Source organism: Heloderma suspectum, chromosome 13 (assembly GCF_057233095.1).
Source record: "Heloderma suspectum isolate Gila_16-S chromosome 13, 16-S_ref, whole genome shotgun sequence".
NCBI classification, from domain to species: domain Eukaryota; kingdom Metazoa; phylum Chordata; class Lepidosauria; order Squamata; family Helodermatidae; genus Heloderma; species Heloderma suspectum.
In genome coordinates this window covers 23,945,957-23,961,193 of record NC_139470.1, presented here as the reverse complement: position 1 = coordinate 23,961,193, position 15,237 = coordinate 23,945,957, and the positions used below count along the sequence as shown (strand labels likewise).

General features: G+C 49.6%; 1 protein-coding gene across 1 annotated transcript in view; it reads right to left on the bottom strand.

The window, feature by feature from the left end:
* Nucleotides 1-8,924, bottom strand: part of RASAL1 (RAS protein activator like 1) — a 90,684-nt gene extending 81,760 nt beyond the window's left edge. The window contains exon 1 of the mRNA XM_084820122.1: nucleotides 8,581-8,924. Within this exon, the coding sequence (XP_084676248.1) occupies nucleotides 8,581-8,645 (65 nt within the window). The 5' untranslated portion in view covers nucleotides 8,646-8,924. The remainder of the gene's footprint in view (nucleotides 1-8,580) is intronic.
* Nucleotides 8,925-15,237: the final 6,313 nt, after the last annotated feature.

The following is a 15,237-nucleotide window of genomic DNA, read 5'->3' as shown; positions in this document are numbered from 1 at the left end:
GGGTGGAGGGAAGAATAGAGACTATTATACATTATGTATTTTTTGTGTGTGTGATTTCCCAGGAAAAGATTGCTTGTACCTTTGCTGAAAGGAATGTCTGATACAACACCGCTTGAGCAAATTATTTGCGGATACGGATCCTTATGTAACTAATCAAGGAGCTTTATTTGCTATCGCTGCCAAAAAGATTAGATTTAAGGTTTTAAACGCTATTGCTATAAGTTCTGCATATGACTGGGATTGTTTTGATCAGCATATTCAGTTTTTTCCCTTGGTAAAACTTATTTATTTGCTTTACCTTTAACCCACCCAATAAGTAAAGTTCTCTGGGCAGAGAAAAATACATGAAAAACAAGCAATTATAAGAACCTAAGTTTATATAAAATAAAATTGACTCAGACACCTGCCATGCGTTTCACATTCCTTATCTAGTTGTGATCTTGCACTTTCATTGCTGGTGGTTTTACTTTGGATTTATGTCCTGTAGCATCTGTGCCTGCCGTTTGAGTCTGTAAGCCTCCATCTTAATTTCCCAGAATGCCCCAGAGTGACACTATGCCAGGTGCTCTGGGGCATTGTGGGAGATTAAAATGGCAGCTCCCACCCTACCTTGGGTGTGCTGCTGTCACCACTCAGGTAAGCCTGAGGGAGCTCATCGAGGGCCCGCTAGAGGAACTTTGCCCAGGGCCTTCCAAAACCTGGAAATGCCTGTTTGCACTGATTGAATTTCCTACCCAAATTTGTTACAACAGGCCCGTCTTTGTGCCTGCCATTGTGGAAGCAGTCCTGGCTGCTGCTCTTGAAGGCTGCTTCCAAACAAGGCTTTTATGAACCATGCCACGTTCACAGACTTTTACGAGGAGTCCAGATTGCGATGCCTTCTATATGTATCCCTCCCGCGTTTCCCCACTGCTTCTTCTGTTTTTTTCTTCCCACAGACAATCCTTCAAGGATTTTCTGCCAGGGGTCCCTAGAAGTCCACGCCTGCTTCCACAGGTTCCGCCCCCTTTTTCCCGACCACCAATCGTTTGGTGGTTTCATGGCTTTTCTGAAATTCCCCCCCCCCATTCTAAAAAGTTGAAATGTCTCTCCTGAGCCTTAGTTACTGACAGTAAGAGCTTTGAGATAAGATATGCTGGGGGGGGGGTGGCTCCACCCCTTTTGCATTTCATCCCTCCCACCGCTGGAATGCGGCCCCCGAGACCTTCTCCAAAATGGAACTGGCCCTCCACTTGAAAGAGGTTCTGTACCCTTGCTTTAAGAAGGAAAATGTGGAACAGCTGCTTGATGCCTTTCGACTGGTAGCGTTAGGAGCCCTCCAAACAATGAGTCAAACAACACATTACCCGGCTTCTGCATTTTTCAGGGTGTGCCTTAAAAAAACCCCTCCAGCCTCAGAACTGCGATTCAGAGGGGAAGAGTAGCTGAGGGAAAGACAGGATCCCTCACCCTTACCCTTTCCTGCGTTTTGTCCATTGAAAGTGCATCCTCTCCCAAGCAGTTTTCTTACCCGTGGGGAAAAAAGAATGGAGTCTCCATTATCTTCTCCCCCATGGGGAGAAAAACAGCGAGGGGAAGATTTTGAGGGGACAAACAGCAAAAAGGGAAAGGGTTAAGACATCCTTCTGCTGCTTTTCCACTCCCAATATTAGCTCTGAGGCTGATTTTCATTTTTTTTTTTAAAGAAGAAAAAAGTACAGAATCCCATAAGCGACAGGTGCAACAAAATGTTTTTGTAATATTGTAAATCTTCGGGATCCCCTGTTGTGCATGGATCAGCACCCGGAGAATGAGTTCCCCATTAGAATAGAATGTCACATCTATCATCATCCCCTTTTTTCCTTTTGCAAGGAGCCCAAGGGAGCTCCTCTCCATTTTATTCTCACAACAACAACCCTGTGAGGTGGGTTGGCCTGAGAGTCAGTGACTGGCCCAAAGTCACCCAGTGAGCTTCCATGGCTGAGCGGGGACTAGAACCCGGATCTCCCGACTCCCAGTCCAACGCTCTAATCACTGCACCACACCGGCTCTACATAAAGGAGAAAACAATCATCCACTTCCCTCATGTCCCCTGACGCACGCGTTGCTGAGTTCTTGCTGGCTGGCACTGTGGCACAACATATTATTATATCCAATCCCTCTTCCTTCTCCCTCCATTATTTATACATTAATATCAGCCTGAATTGTAACTTGATAACTAATAATAGTAACTTGATTCAGCCTTCAGAACTATAATAGGACAGGCCTGGCAATGCCAGATCACCGTTCACAAATAAAAGGATTGCTGCTTAGGAAATTAATAATAATAATAATAATAATTTTTATAGCACTTTCAAGTGGTCAAAGCATTTCACAGTCATCATCTAGTTGTGATCTGACACTTTCATTGCTGCTGGTTTTACTTTGCTTTTACGTGCTGCAGTATTTACACTCTTTGCTGCTGGTTTTATTTTGGTTTTCTTCTGTGCTTTTTACATTCATTTTGTAATTTGTATTTTATGGGATGGATCCAGGATCTGCCTTCTGCAAGAGGAAAGCCTGTTCTCAGAAGGTCCCTTTGCACAATTTTTTGGTTATCCCCCTACCCCCACCCCACATCTCACCCCATTCAGCAGGGCCTCCTGACTCTCTGTGTAGCATTTTTAAGGGGCTGCTGTGGGAAGGAAGGGGCAGGGAAGTCGACCTCCACCAGTGCAGTTGATCTAGCATAAATCTGGATCCAACCCCAAGTTCTTAATATATTGCACAAAGCCCAGAGCACTTGGGTTAGTGGGCAATTTTAAAAGTGAAAGAAAGAGAGACAGACAGACAGACCTTACAACAATCCTATAAGGTAAGCCAGTATTATTAATTCCCCTGTATTAATTCATGGCAGAGACAAGATTCAAACCAGGATTTCCTGATTTGCAGCTCTGTCTCCTCTTAGCCACTATGCTGCACCAGGTCAGAGTGTTCTATGGAATTCTATAGGGGCAAGCCATTGGGTTGGTCCTTTAAAGCAGGGGTCCCCAACCCCTGGGCTGCGGACCGGTCCCGGTCCGTGGCCTGTTAGCAACCGGGCCGCAGTAGGGGTGTGCGAAACCCCCTTACCTTGGGTCTGCGGGGGTCTGCGGGGGGGGAGGCGATCCGTCCCTCCCCCCCGCCCCGGAATCCTCACCGGCCCCGGCTGGCTCTGCTCTGCGGCGAGTCTGCAGAGCTGCCAGCCGACTCCAGCCGCTGGCGGACTTCCGGCCGCTGGGACGCAAACTGTGTCCGCTACGTGGACGCCATTTGCATCCCTGTTCTTCAAGTAATAGGCTACGTAAATCTTGACGTAGCTGATTACTGCAAAGAATAGGGACGCAAATGGCGTCCGCATAGTGGATGCCATTTGCGTCCCAGTGGCCAGAAGTCCGCCAGCAAAACCGTCCCGCCCCCAATCCGTGGAAAAATTGTCTTCCATGACACCAGTCCCTGGTGCCAAAAAGGTTGAGGACCGCTGCTTTAAAGGGAGCATTTTCTGCTCCCTCCCCTGCAATCTGGTTAACCAGCCTGTGAAGCAAGCAACACAGAGAACTGTCACGACATCCATGGAAACAGCAAAATGCCACAAGCCAGTTCAACTCGAAACAGCTTTCCACTTAGCTGAGTGGGGAGAATGTGTGTGCGCACGCACGAGCACGCATGTGTATATGCGTTCAAGGCAAGCCATTTGTTCTGGCCCCATCCAAGCTGTGGGTTTTAAATCCTGCCCATAAAAACACAAACATTGCCTTATGTTTCCAACGGCGGCCGCTCAGATTTCTTAGCTAGGTTGGCTAAGAGCTGTGGATAGACCAATCCCCCTCCATGCACTTTGATTCAAAGCCATCTTCAAAACACAGGTGGGGCACATGTTGCCCCTGCCACCACCACCCAATTAAGAAAGCGCGCACACTTTTTTTTTAACAAAAGAAAGCGCACACACTTTTTTTTTTAACAAACAAAATAGTTATCCGTTGCCGTTACAGAGCACTAAAACGGTCAGATTTAGCTTACAGACAAGCTAAATCTAACCCTTTCGTCACTACGGAGCATGACAGAGCCTTCTGCAGCCAAAGTTCAGAGACCCAAAGAACATTTGGCCCTGCAAATCGTCTTCAACGCTGCCCAACCACACACTTGGGGAACTCATTCCCTCAAAGTGCCATCATCAGAGATATATGATGTGGACAGAAAGATGCCATTTCTTGCCGTCCTGGCTAGTTACCACAAATAGACAATGAAATTTATGCACCTAAGGGTGCAATCCTATGCATGTTTAGACAGAGAAAAGTCCTACAACTCCCAGCATTCCCCAGCCAGCTGGCTGGGGAATGCTGGGAGTTGTAGGACTTTTCTCTGTCTAAACATGCATAGGATTGCACCCTAAATAAATTTATGCAACTCCTCTTTTGTTTTTAAATTCCAGTGGCAATTAGTTCCACAGGCTAGTTATGACTGTGTTGCCATGATGTCCTCTTATGTGTGAGCTGTGTCTCTAAGTGATGATTTGAGATCCAAAGAGTACCTTCAGCTTATGCCAGGGGCTTGCACCAGCCCACTGGGTGTTTGAACACTTTCTGTCTTCGAACAGCAGTCTCCCATTCCCTCCTTACTATACCACAAATCTCCCATCAATTTCAGAGGGAGCTTACCAAATGGCACAGAGAACCTGCTGACTGAGATAAACAGATCTTGGGTTCTTTGAATCCTGTTCGTTATTAGATTTTTCTAATATAATATTTGAATAAAGCAGGGCGTTATAAGCGATATATTCTAACCTTCCTTTCTGTCTTTCCGTTCCTATCATAGCAAAGACCTGAACATCGTTTTTTTAGTTCTGTGTGCAGTGCTTAATGTATGTTAAGTGCTATAAAAAAATAAATAAATAAAGGTCTTATCAAAAGACCCTTGGGAAGGCACAGAACTTTCCAATCCCCAAGATTAGCCCACAATACTCCTATTTTTATTGCATCACATTAATATCCAGCTGCTCCTCCAAGGAGAACAGGATGGCGTGCATTCCTCCACTCCCCAATTTTATCTTCACACAACAACCCTAAGAGGTAGGTTAGGCTGAGGGATACCGACTAAAGATCACCCGGTGATTTCCATGGCTGATTTTGGATCTGAGCCCAGGTCTCCCCATCCCAAAGCCCAACACTCTGTCCCCTACCCCAAACTGATTCACTCCCTATCTAGCATAAGAGAAGGGGCTAACCTTCCAGGATACAAGCTTAAGAAAAAAGCCTGATGGATCAGAGCAAACACCCATAGAACCCAGTATACAGTTTCCAGCAGGGGCTAGCCGGCCATTTCCAGGCAGACCATACATGCAGGCAACAGGCTTTCTTTCCAGTTGAAGACCAACTCCCATGAAGGCTTCTTCTCCCTCAGCTGTAAGCACCAGCAGCGTGTGCTGAGGAAGATGAGCGGGGGAATTGAGGCCATTCCACCAAGCAACAGTGCCAACAAGGACCAGAAAAAGCAGCTGTAAGGCTGGAAACCAAAGTCAAAAAAGGAACGGCTGCACCCACTGAATTCTCAATGCGTTTCAACACTTGGTCTTTAGCAAGGGAAAAACTCCTGTAGATTCTTCTGGAGGTTTCCCTGTCCCTTGCTTCTTCCAAAGACTGAAAAGTATTCAACTAAGTGTCGAAACATATTGGGAATTAAATTGGTACAGCTGTTTCTTTCTTTTTTTTTACTTTGGTTGCCACTCCACCAACCCCGCTGACTTAATTTTTTTCTTCTTCCCTCCCCATTCCATTTTCCTTGGGTGTCGTGTCTTTTTAGATTGTCAGCCTGTGGGCAGGGTCCATCTTGGCTAATAACCGCTGGTAGGCCTCTCCTCTTGCCATGAATTTGTCTAATCCAGCCTTCCCTGACCTGGCACTCTCCAGATGTATTGGACTACAATTCTCATGATCGATAACCTCTGTGGCGGCCCGTTGCCTGCCCGGCTTCCCGCACACGAGTGGAAGCCCTCATGAGGGAGACCTCGTGAGGCTATTCCTCCCATGGGGCCTTGGGCCGAAGCGGTGCACAGCCCTAGGAAAGACCCTTAAATCCAGTGGCAGAGAACCTCCTTTGGCCCCAGTAAGCGCACACAAGATTGCCGCTTTTGTCCACTAAGGTGCCAGACTGCTCGGTGGAGAGGGGGCAGCTCTTGAAAATTGAAGGATGGTGTCAGGGGTTGGCATGCTCCCCCTGCTGCTGCCCCCTGTTCGCCGGCACTGTCCCCTGGCTCAGAAGGAGAACGGGAGTGAAAAAGAACAGCAACAGTGACCCTGCCTACTCACTTGTCTGCCCTTTGCGCAGCAGCAGGGATTGGGCCCAGAGGCTGCAGGAGAGCGAACGGGCGATTGCAGGGAGGCAGAGAGCGCCCCCCCCCTTCAGTTTCGGTCTTCAAGCAAAACTTTCAAGACCCGTCGTTTTCAAAAAGGACAAAGAGTCCTGTGCTGCCTTCAAGATTAACACATTTATGGCATAAGCCAGCCTCCAGAGGACTTGGACTACAACTCCCATCAGCCCCAGCCAGCACAGACAATTGTCGGGTGGTGGGACTTGTAATCCAAAACACCCGGAGGGCACCAAGTTGGAGAAGGCTGCTGCAGGCGATCGCACACAGGAACATGCAGCTGTGATCAGGTCTCTACATTTTTGAGGACTTTAGTGCCCATGTCCAGCTTTTAAAATCAACACATGTACAAGTTGCCCCTGCAAAAACCCGTATGCATGCGCAGACTTCTGTGCATGCATAAAACCTAATGTGTCAACCAGCTCTTCTTTTTTCATTTTCATTCTTCCCTTCTGCTTGGGGTGGCCTATAGGATTTCTCCGTATGCATGCTCTTTTTTTCTCCTCACAACAGCCCTGCGAGGTAGATTAGGATGAACCAAACGTGTCAAATATAGCCAATGGCCATGCTGGGCGGGGATGATAGAAGTTGGAGTCCAACATAACCGGAGGATGCTGAGCTGGGGGAGGCCGGCGTAACCTGTCATGGACTATATAGCCCGCGAAAGCTTATTTGATAATAAGCTTGGTGTGCAATCCTATGCATGTTTAGACAGAAAAAAGTCGTACAACTCCCAGCATTCCCCAGCCAGGGGTCCTGTTCTTCAAGTAATAGGCTACGTAAATCTTTACATAGCCTATTACTGCAAAGAACTATATAGCCCGCGAAAGCTTATTTGATAATAAGCTTGGTGTGCAATCCTATGCATGTTTAGACAGAAAAAAGTCGTACAACTCCCAGCATTCCCCAGCCAGGGGTCCTGTTCTTCAAGTAATAGGCTACGTAAATCTTTACATAGCCTATTACTGCAAAGAACTATATAGCCCGCGAAAGCTTATTTGATAATAAGCTTGGTGTGCAATCCTATGCATGTTTAGACAGAAAAAAGTCGTACAACTCCCAGCATTCCCCAGCCAGGGGAATGCTGGGAGTTGTACAACTTTGGGGAATGCTGAGAGTTGTACGGCTTTTTTCTGTCTACACTTTCATAGGATTGCGCCCTTAGTTAATCTTTAAGGTGCACAAGCCACTTTGATATTTTTTCCTGCAACAGACTTAACACAGCTACGGCTCTGAATGTCGGTTTTAAAACAGCTTTTAACTGAGATGCTTTTACTGGCCACAATGCTGCTGACTTAATTGCCATGGGTGCGGGGGGGCATGCTTTATGTCGGCTGAATCATATTTCAGTGTCCTGTTGCATACATTTTTGCATTTAAGTGTTTAACCGATCGGGACATGGCTGCCATTGTACGTTTAGACTGCTGTCCGCTGCCACGAGAAGACTTGGTCCAGTAAGGTGGCTTATACATATTTCAAACAAACAAGCAAACAATAACATATCACCCCAGCGCCGCTCCCCCCCCCCCAAGAAACTGGGGCTGGCAGTACTTGAAATTGCAGAGGGGCACTGTGGATGTCCCCCCTCCAAATTATGGAGTTTTCTAGTCCTGATCCGGTCCCTCTGGTCTAGACCCGTTGTCAGCAAAATCCAGTGGAGGCTGGTGGCTCCGATGCCAGTGGGGCTGTGCATCCGCTCTGGGTTTCAGTCAGAACTCTCAAGGCGCTATTCAAGGCCCTGCACCCAATCCTCAAACCAGGTTCAGCACCTTAGACAGCTCCTTTAGAGGTCTGACGGAAACCCAGAGCGGACGCACAGCCCCACTGACATCGGAGCCACCAGCCTCCACTGGCGAAATCATGCCCTGGGACTGGAGCGGTCGTGGGAATGGGGACACGGGCAGAAGGCAGCTCCGGCTGGAATGACAGAGGTGGGACGACAGAGGTGCAGTGCGGATGTGCCCCTCCCCTCCGAATGATGGAGCTGTCTGGCCCTGACCCCGTCTCTAGTGTAGCCTCGCGGTCGTGAGAACGGGGACACGGGCAAAGGGCAGCGCTAGCGGCTGCCGCCGGCCTCCCCCGCCGAGAAAGAGGCGCCGCCCGGTCGGGTTTGCCCGTCCGCGCCGTCCTCAGCGGCCCGCGCCCGGCTTTGGACGGCGGCGCCCGGGCGCTGTTCCCCGGGGGCGCGGGCACGCGTCGGGGCAGCGCAGCCAACTCACACGTCCTTGGCGGGCAGGTCCCTTCCCTCCACCACGCGGAAGTGCAGCGACGTGTTCTTGGCCATGGCGAGCGAGCGAGGGCGGCCGGCGAGCTGGCTGGCTGGCTGGCTGCTGCGCTCTCCCCGCGCGGGGCGCGTGGAACGCCGATCCTCGACGGCTGGGAAGCCCAGGCGCCGCCGCCGCCCCCTGGAGCCGGGTCGGGCTCTGCAGCGCCCAAGCGCCGGACAGTCGCCAAGCCGAGCGGGCAGGCGAGCGGGCGGGCGGGCGAACCGGTCCGCCCAGCTGGCGATCCTCGCGGCGTCTCAGCGCCCGCCCGCCGGCGCGCTCGGCTCCCCTCGTGCCAGGGCGAGCTCCGGCGCGTCTGCGGCGGCTACAGGTCGCCGGGGGGCGAAGGAGGAGCGCGGAGCTGGCCCGCCTCCTAGCGGCCGCGCCGGGGAACCGCCCGGGCTGCGGCCGCGCGCGCGCTGCGTGGGGAAAGTTCCTCGGAAGCTTCCCTGCTCCGTCGGGTCGTCGAAGCCCCGAGTTCTGTTTCCAAGGGGGGGACAGCCACGTGCCTCGCGGGGAAGCCTGCAAGCTGGGCGCGAGTCAGCCCTGGGCTGGATCTGAAGACTGACGCGGCTTGTCAGCTCCAGATTGGGGGAGGCTGCGCGAGGCGGGGGGGGGGGTGTCCTTGGGCAAAATGCCCAGAACGAGGAGGCAAGTACAGGCTGCTGGCACAGCTCAGAGGTAGAGCATATGCTTTGCATGCAAATGGTCCCCAGGTAGGGCTGGGAAGTGGCGGCTGGTGGCTCTGGCATCAGTGGCGGCGGCGGGGTGTGTGTGAATTCAGCTCTGGGTTCCAGTCAGAACTGTAAAGGAGCTATCCGAGGTGCTGAGCCCATTTGGGGGATTGGGTTCAGTGCCTCGGATAGTTCCTTTACGGTTCTGGCTGGTTCTGACTGAAACCCGGAGCGAATTTATAGCCCCACTGACATTGGAGTCACCAGCCTTCACTGACTGGGAAAGACCCCTGTCTGACATCCAGCTCTATCAGGGATGGAGAAGCTCAGGCCCTGGGTCCAAATCCAGCCCATCTGGGGTTCCCTAGAGGGCCACATGCCCTTGACTCGCCCCCACCCACTTTCCCCAACCACCAATTTTCCTGTTTTTGCCTGCAGTTCCACCGCCCCCATTCTGAAAGGCTGAAATGCCTCTCCCAAGGCTTCGTTTTGGGCAGTAAGAGCTTTAAGCTCCAGTATGCTGATATTTTGGCCACACCCCTTTTGCCTCTGGCCCCACCCATTTGCCTTTGGCCCCACCCACCTCTGGAATGCAAGCCCTGAGCGCTTCTCTGCAATGGAATTTGGCCCTCAGATTGGAAGATGTTTCGCCACCCCTGAGCTAGGTGGACCTGAAGCTCTTTGCAAACCCGTTTTTTTTTTTCATTTTGTTTTACCCACCCTGAATAATTGGGTGCTGTCGGCAAACACAGCCACCCCACTGCTCACCCCTACCTCCGGGTCATTTATGAGCAAGTTAAAAATCAACACAGGAAGGGGAAGAAAATGAAGACAAGGTAAACAGGGCAAGAATATATGGTTATTTCTGTTACAGGGACTTATACCTAGTTACAGTAGGGAATGGAGACTAAGGAGTTGTGCCAAAGCTTCATGGAAAGGGTAGGTTTTGGGGAGGGATTTGAAGGAAATAAGAGAGATACCATCATGCAGGTGTATGGGGCAGCAAGGGAGAAAGGGTGGGGGCATTTAAAGGAGCAGGAGACCAATGGATGGTGGAGGAGGATGTAACTCGATGAATGAAGACCATGAGAAGGGACGTATTAGGCTGTAGGAGCAGAGACATCATGGGAGGCCAGGTCAAGGCGGGTTTGGAAGGTGAGAAGAATTAACTTGTGCTGGATCTGGGGGTGGACAGGAAGCCAGTATAGAGATTTAAGGAGGAGCATCACACAACGAGAGCAACAAAAGAGGTAAATGGTTTTGACCAAGGTGAGAGAAGGGAAGACCTGGGAGAAGAAGGCTGCCCACACTTTGAGGTCATCAACAGACACTCTTCTCTCTTGTCCACCACCAGGGGCAGTTGGGCTGGTGAGTACCAGAGACATGGTCTTCTCAGTGGTAGCCCAGCACCTCTAGAATCAGCTTCAGTCAGGGATTTCTCAAGTCCATTATTGGCAGGTCTTGAGGAAAGATTCACCTGTTTTTGCTGACCTTCCCATAGTGTCTTGGGCTGCTGGTTTTCAAAGGTTCTATCTGTTTACATTGTGTGTGTGTGTTTTATTAGCAGTCGCTGTCTTTTGAATACATATTGACCAGTGGAGGCTGGTGGTGAAGAACCTTGGATAGGTCCTTTAGAGTTCTGACTGGTTCTGACTGGAACCCGGAGCAGATTCACCGCCCCACTGACATCGGAGTGATGTCAATACCTCCAGTGGTATTGACTGCATTTTTACTGCACCTTGTTGTATGGTTTTTATCTTGTCTGCTGCACTGAAAGGGTTCTACCCTTAAAAGTGGCCTAGATAGCATTTTAAATGGATGGATGGATGGATGGATGCAGTAGTCAAGGCAATGCCATTTTGCTGCCACAGCTCATCAATTAATAAATGAGCTCACTTAATTAATAATTAAGTGAGCCAGTGTAGTGTAGTGGTGAGAGTGACGGACTGGGAGCCGGGAGATCCGGGTTCTAGTCCCCACTTGGCCATGGAAGCTCACTGGGTGACTTTGGGCCAGTCACAGACTCTCAGCCCAACCTACCTCACAGGGTTGTTGTGAGGATACAACGGTGAGGAGGAGGATAATGTAAGCCGCCTTGAGTTCCTTGCGAGAGGGAGAAAGGCGGGGTATAAATGCAATAAATAAATAAATAAATAATATTTATTTATCACTTCCCACCACACAAAAAAATAGTCTCAAAGCAACTTACACACACAATGCAGGAATCCATGATTAACATAACAGGAAGAAAGGGGGGTAGGGGGTGGAACCAAAATCAAAATATACCATAATCATCACAATAATACAAATAAAAAGAAATACCACAAAAATCAAAGCAATATGAAAAGCATTCATCCACAAATACACAAAATCTCCCCCTTCTCACAACAGACAAATCATCAAATCTAATTGGCAGATAAGATTGTAGGAAAAAAGAGTACCTTTTTCTCCTTTGTTCAGAGAAGGAGGGGAGACATACCAGGGACATCTCTATACCAGCCTAAAATCCTGCATTTAAAACTGGGCTTTTTGCTTCCATTTTAAATGCAGGATCACAACTGACTCCCTTTTTCACATGCTTCCTTCCCCCCCTCCCCTTCCCTCCTCCTTCTCCCTGTATCTGAGTCTTCCATTATCTTTCATTGATAATCTCACTCTCTTTTACTCTTTTCACGGAGGAAACTGAAGCGGAACACAACAGGGTAATTTGATAGCTCATTATCTGTGGTCTATTTAAAAATGGAACAAAGGGCATTTAGTGCAGGAGAGGCCTTGAATGATCATGGCGTCATGCAAAGAGCCCGCAAACTTCCATGAAGGAGCTTTCTCAATCACAGGGCAAAAGCTGGGTGTGAAGGAGCCCCAAATCTGGGGTCTCTGATATGGTGCCCATGGAAACCAAAGCGCCTGTAGACACCTTTCTTGATGCCCACCACATGTTCTGCCACATACTGGGATGTTGGCATGCTGCAAAGAAAGTTTCGCCCTCCAGAACCATTTCTATTTGGATTCAACAGAGTGGTTTTGTGTTTTGGAGCTCGGACCTCCATCTTTGCCTTAGGTTCATGCCACGGGCATTTTACTTTTCTTTTACTTTCACCAATTTGCCTTCTGGGAAGTGAGTCTTTTGTGACCAGCCATACCCACCATAGTAGCCATTTTATGAATGAGCAAGGCCCTCCCCCATGACAGCCATTTTGTCAGAGTGCCCACGGCACTCCAACTTTCAAATATGCCCACCGACCTAAAAAGGTTGGGGACCCCTGGCCCAGACAGAAGGCCCCAAGGTGTGTTTGCTTTAAGGCAGCCCTTCCCAAACTTGTGTACTGCAAAAAAATAATGGAAGGCTTCATTTAACCCAAGTAATCATTCACAGAGGAGGCTGCCCGTTGGGCCTCTGAATGAGTTGCTGCTTTGAGCCTGCCTCCTTCCAGACAGGAGAGGCACACTCGAGAACTGTGACTCACGCAATAGCTAGCACAGCACTTTCCTTAGGACACGCCAGTCTTCATCTTACGCACTCTACAAGTAAAACCATGATGGGTGTTAACAGCAGAGCATGCTTCCAGATTTCATGTGGATTTTAAAAGTGCAGCTCACTTTTCAGAAACCTGGGATACACTGCTTTAAGGCAGGGATCCCCAACCCCCGGTCCACTGTACCAGTCTGTGGCCTGTTAGGAACTGGGCCACAGTAGGGGTGTGCGAAACCCCTTTACCTTGGGTCCACTGGGGTCTGCAGGGAGGGCGAGGCGATCCGTCCCTCCCCCCCAGAATCCTCGCCGGCCCCGGCCGGCCCTGGCCAGCTCTGCTCCGCTGCTGGCAGACTTTCGGCCACTGGGGTGCAAATGGCGTCCGCATAGCGGACGCCATTTGCGTCCTGTTCTTCAAGTAATAGGCTACGTAAATCTTTACATAGCCTATTACTGCAAAGAACTATATAGCCCGCGAAAGCTTATTTGATAATAAGCTTGGTGTGCAATCCTATGCATGTTTAGACAGAAAAAAGTCGTACAACTCCCAGCATTCCCCAGCCAGGGGTCCTGTTCTTCAAGTAATAGGCTACGTAAATCTTTACATAGCCTATTACTGCAAAGAACTATATAGCCCGCGAAAGCTTATTTGATAATAAGCTTGGTGTGCAATCCTATGCATGTTTAGACAGAAAAAAGTCGTACAACTCCCAGCATTCCCCAGCCAGGGGAATGCTGGGAGTTGTACAACTTTGGGGAATGCTGAGAGTTGTACGGCTTTTTTCTGTCTACACTTTCATAGGATTGCGCCCTTAGTTAATCTTTAAGGTGCACAAGCCACTTTGATATTTTTTCCTGCAACAGACTTAACAAAGAACAGGGATGCAAATGGCATCCGCTACACAGACGCCATTTGCGTCCCAGCAGCCGGAAGTCTGCCCGCGAAACCACCACCCCTGGTCTGTGGAAAAATTGTCTTCCATGAGACCGGTCCCTGGTGCAAAAAAGGTTGGGGACTTCTGCTTTAAGGTACCTGTGTGGTCAGGATTCCAGCCAGCCATGCCCTTTCCAGAAGATTCCATTTCATCCCCCACCCCAACAGACACATGGCCACTGAACATGCTGTTGGGCTTTTTGATCCTGTTACCTTATGTTTTGTTCCTCTGTCGTCTTCTTCTCCTTCTCCTTCTCCTTCTCCTTCTTCTTCCCTGCAAGCCTTGGGGATCTCCTGAGCTTGATGCTCCTTCTCTGGTGAGCCTTGCTGGAGCTGTTTGGACTGCATTGGCTTCAGCCTTTTCTGAATTTGCTCCATGCTATTAATAGGTAGGATGTCCCTTTGATACACCAGCATGTTGGGGATGGGGTGCGATCCTCTCTGTTTTGGGGAGAGAGGGAGGTTGAAGGCATCACGATGAAGGCACAAGGGAGGGACATTCTTGCGTTTCCCTTAGTGACTGTTTACACTTCCCTATGGAGGCCCCGCCAAAGCACTGTTTTAGAGGGATAAAAGCTATTTACACTTCGGGCTTTTGAAACAGGTGATCATGGGGAGAAAGACAACAGAATTACATGAACAAGAAGGCTTGCGAGTGAAATTTTCCTCCCTCTCTTATAGCATTCAAACACAAGCATTCCCCCACTCCCACTGAAACAGACAAGCAGAAATGAGGAGTTTGTACAACAATCTTGCAGGTCACCTAATCCAGCCCCCTCGTCAGTACAGAATCTACAGTGAAAGGATGCAACCACCAATCGCCGTCCAGCCTCTGCTTAAACACCCCCAGCAAAGGTGCTGCTCACCATCTCCCGAGTCAGTCTGTCCCATGGTCAAACAGCTCTTAACTTTCGGACGTTTCTCCTAATTTTGAGCCAAAATCTGCTTCCCTGCAGTTTCCACCTGCCAGAGGAGGCTGGTGGCTCTGATGTCAGCTGGGCAGTGAATCTAGTGTGGGTTTCAGTCAGAACCAGACAGAACTCTAAAGGAGCTATTCAAGGTGCTGAAAGTATTTTGGGGACAGGGTTCACCTCCTGCCCTTTGGAGCAACATCGGTGGTGTAGTGGAACCAGGGCTCACAGGGTGAAAGCACCAAGACTTTTGATTAGCAGGGGTAATGACACACCCCTTGGACTTCCCTGTTCCCTTTGAACTTAGCTGCAATCCTCAAGAGTAGCTGGTGAGAAAACAGATTTTGCCAGCAACCATATATTGTCGTGAGCTATCTCTGTTGGAATGCAAAATAGTTTGGAGTGGCTTGTTAAGGGCACAATCCCATGCGTGTTTAGAAAGAGAAAAGGCCTACAATGGGCCTTTTTTAATGGGCAGTTAAGGGCACAATCCCATGCGTGTTTAGAAAGAGAAAAGGCCTACAACTCCCAGCATTCCCCAGCCAGCTGGGGAATGCTGGGAGTTGTAGGCCTTTTCTCTGTCTAAACATGCATAGGATTGCACCCTAAGACCCAATAGCT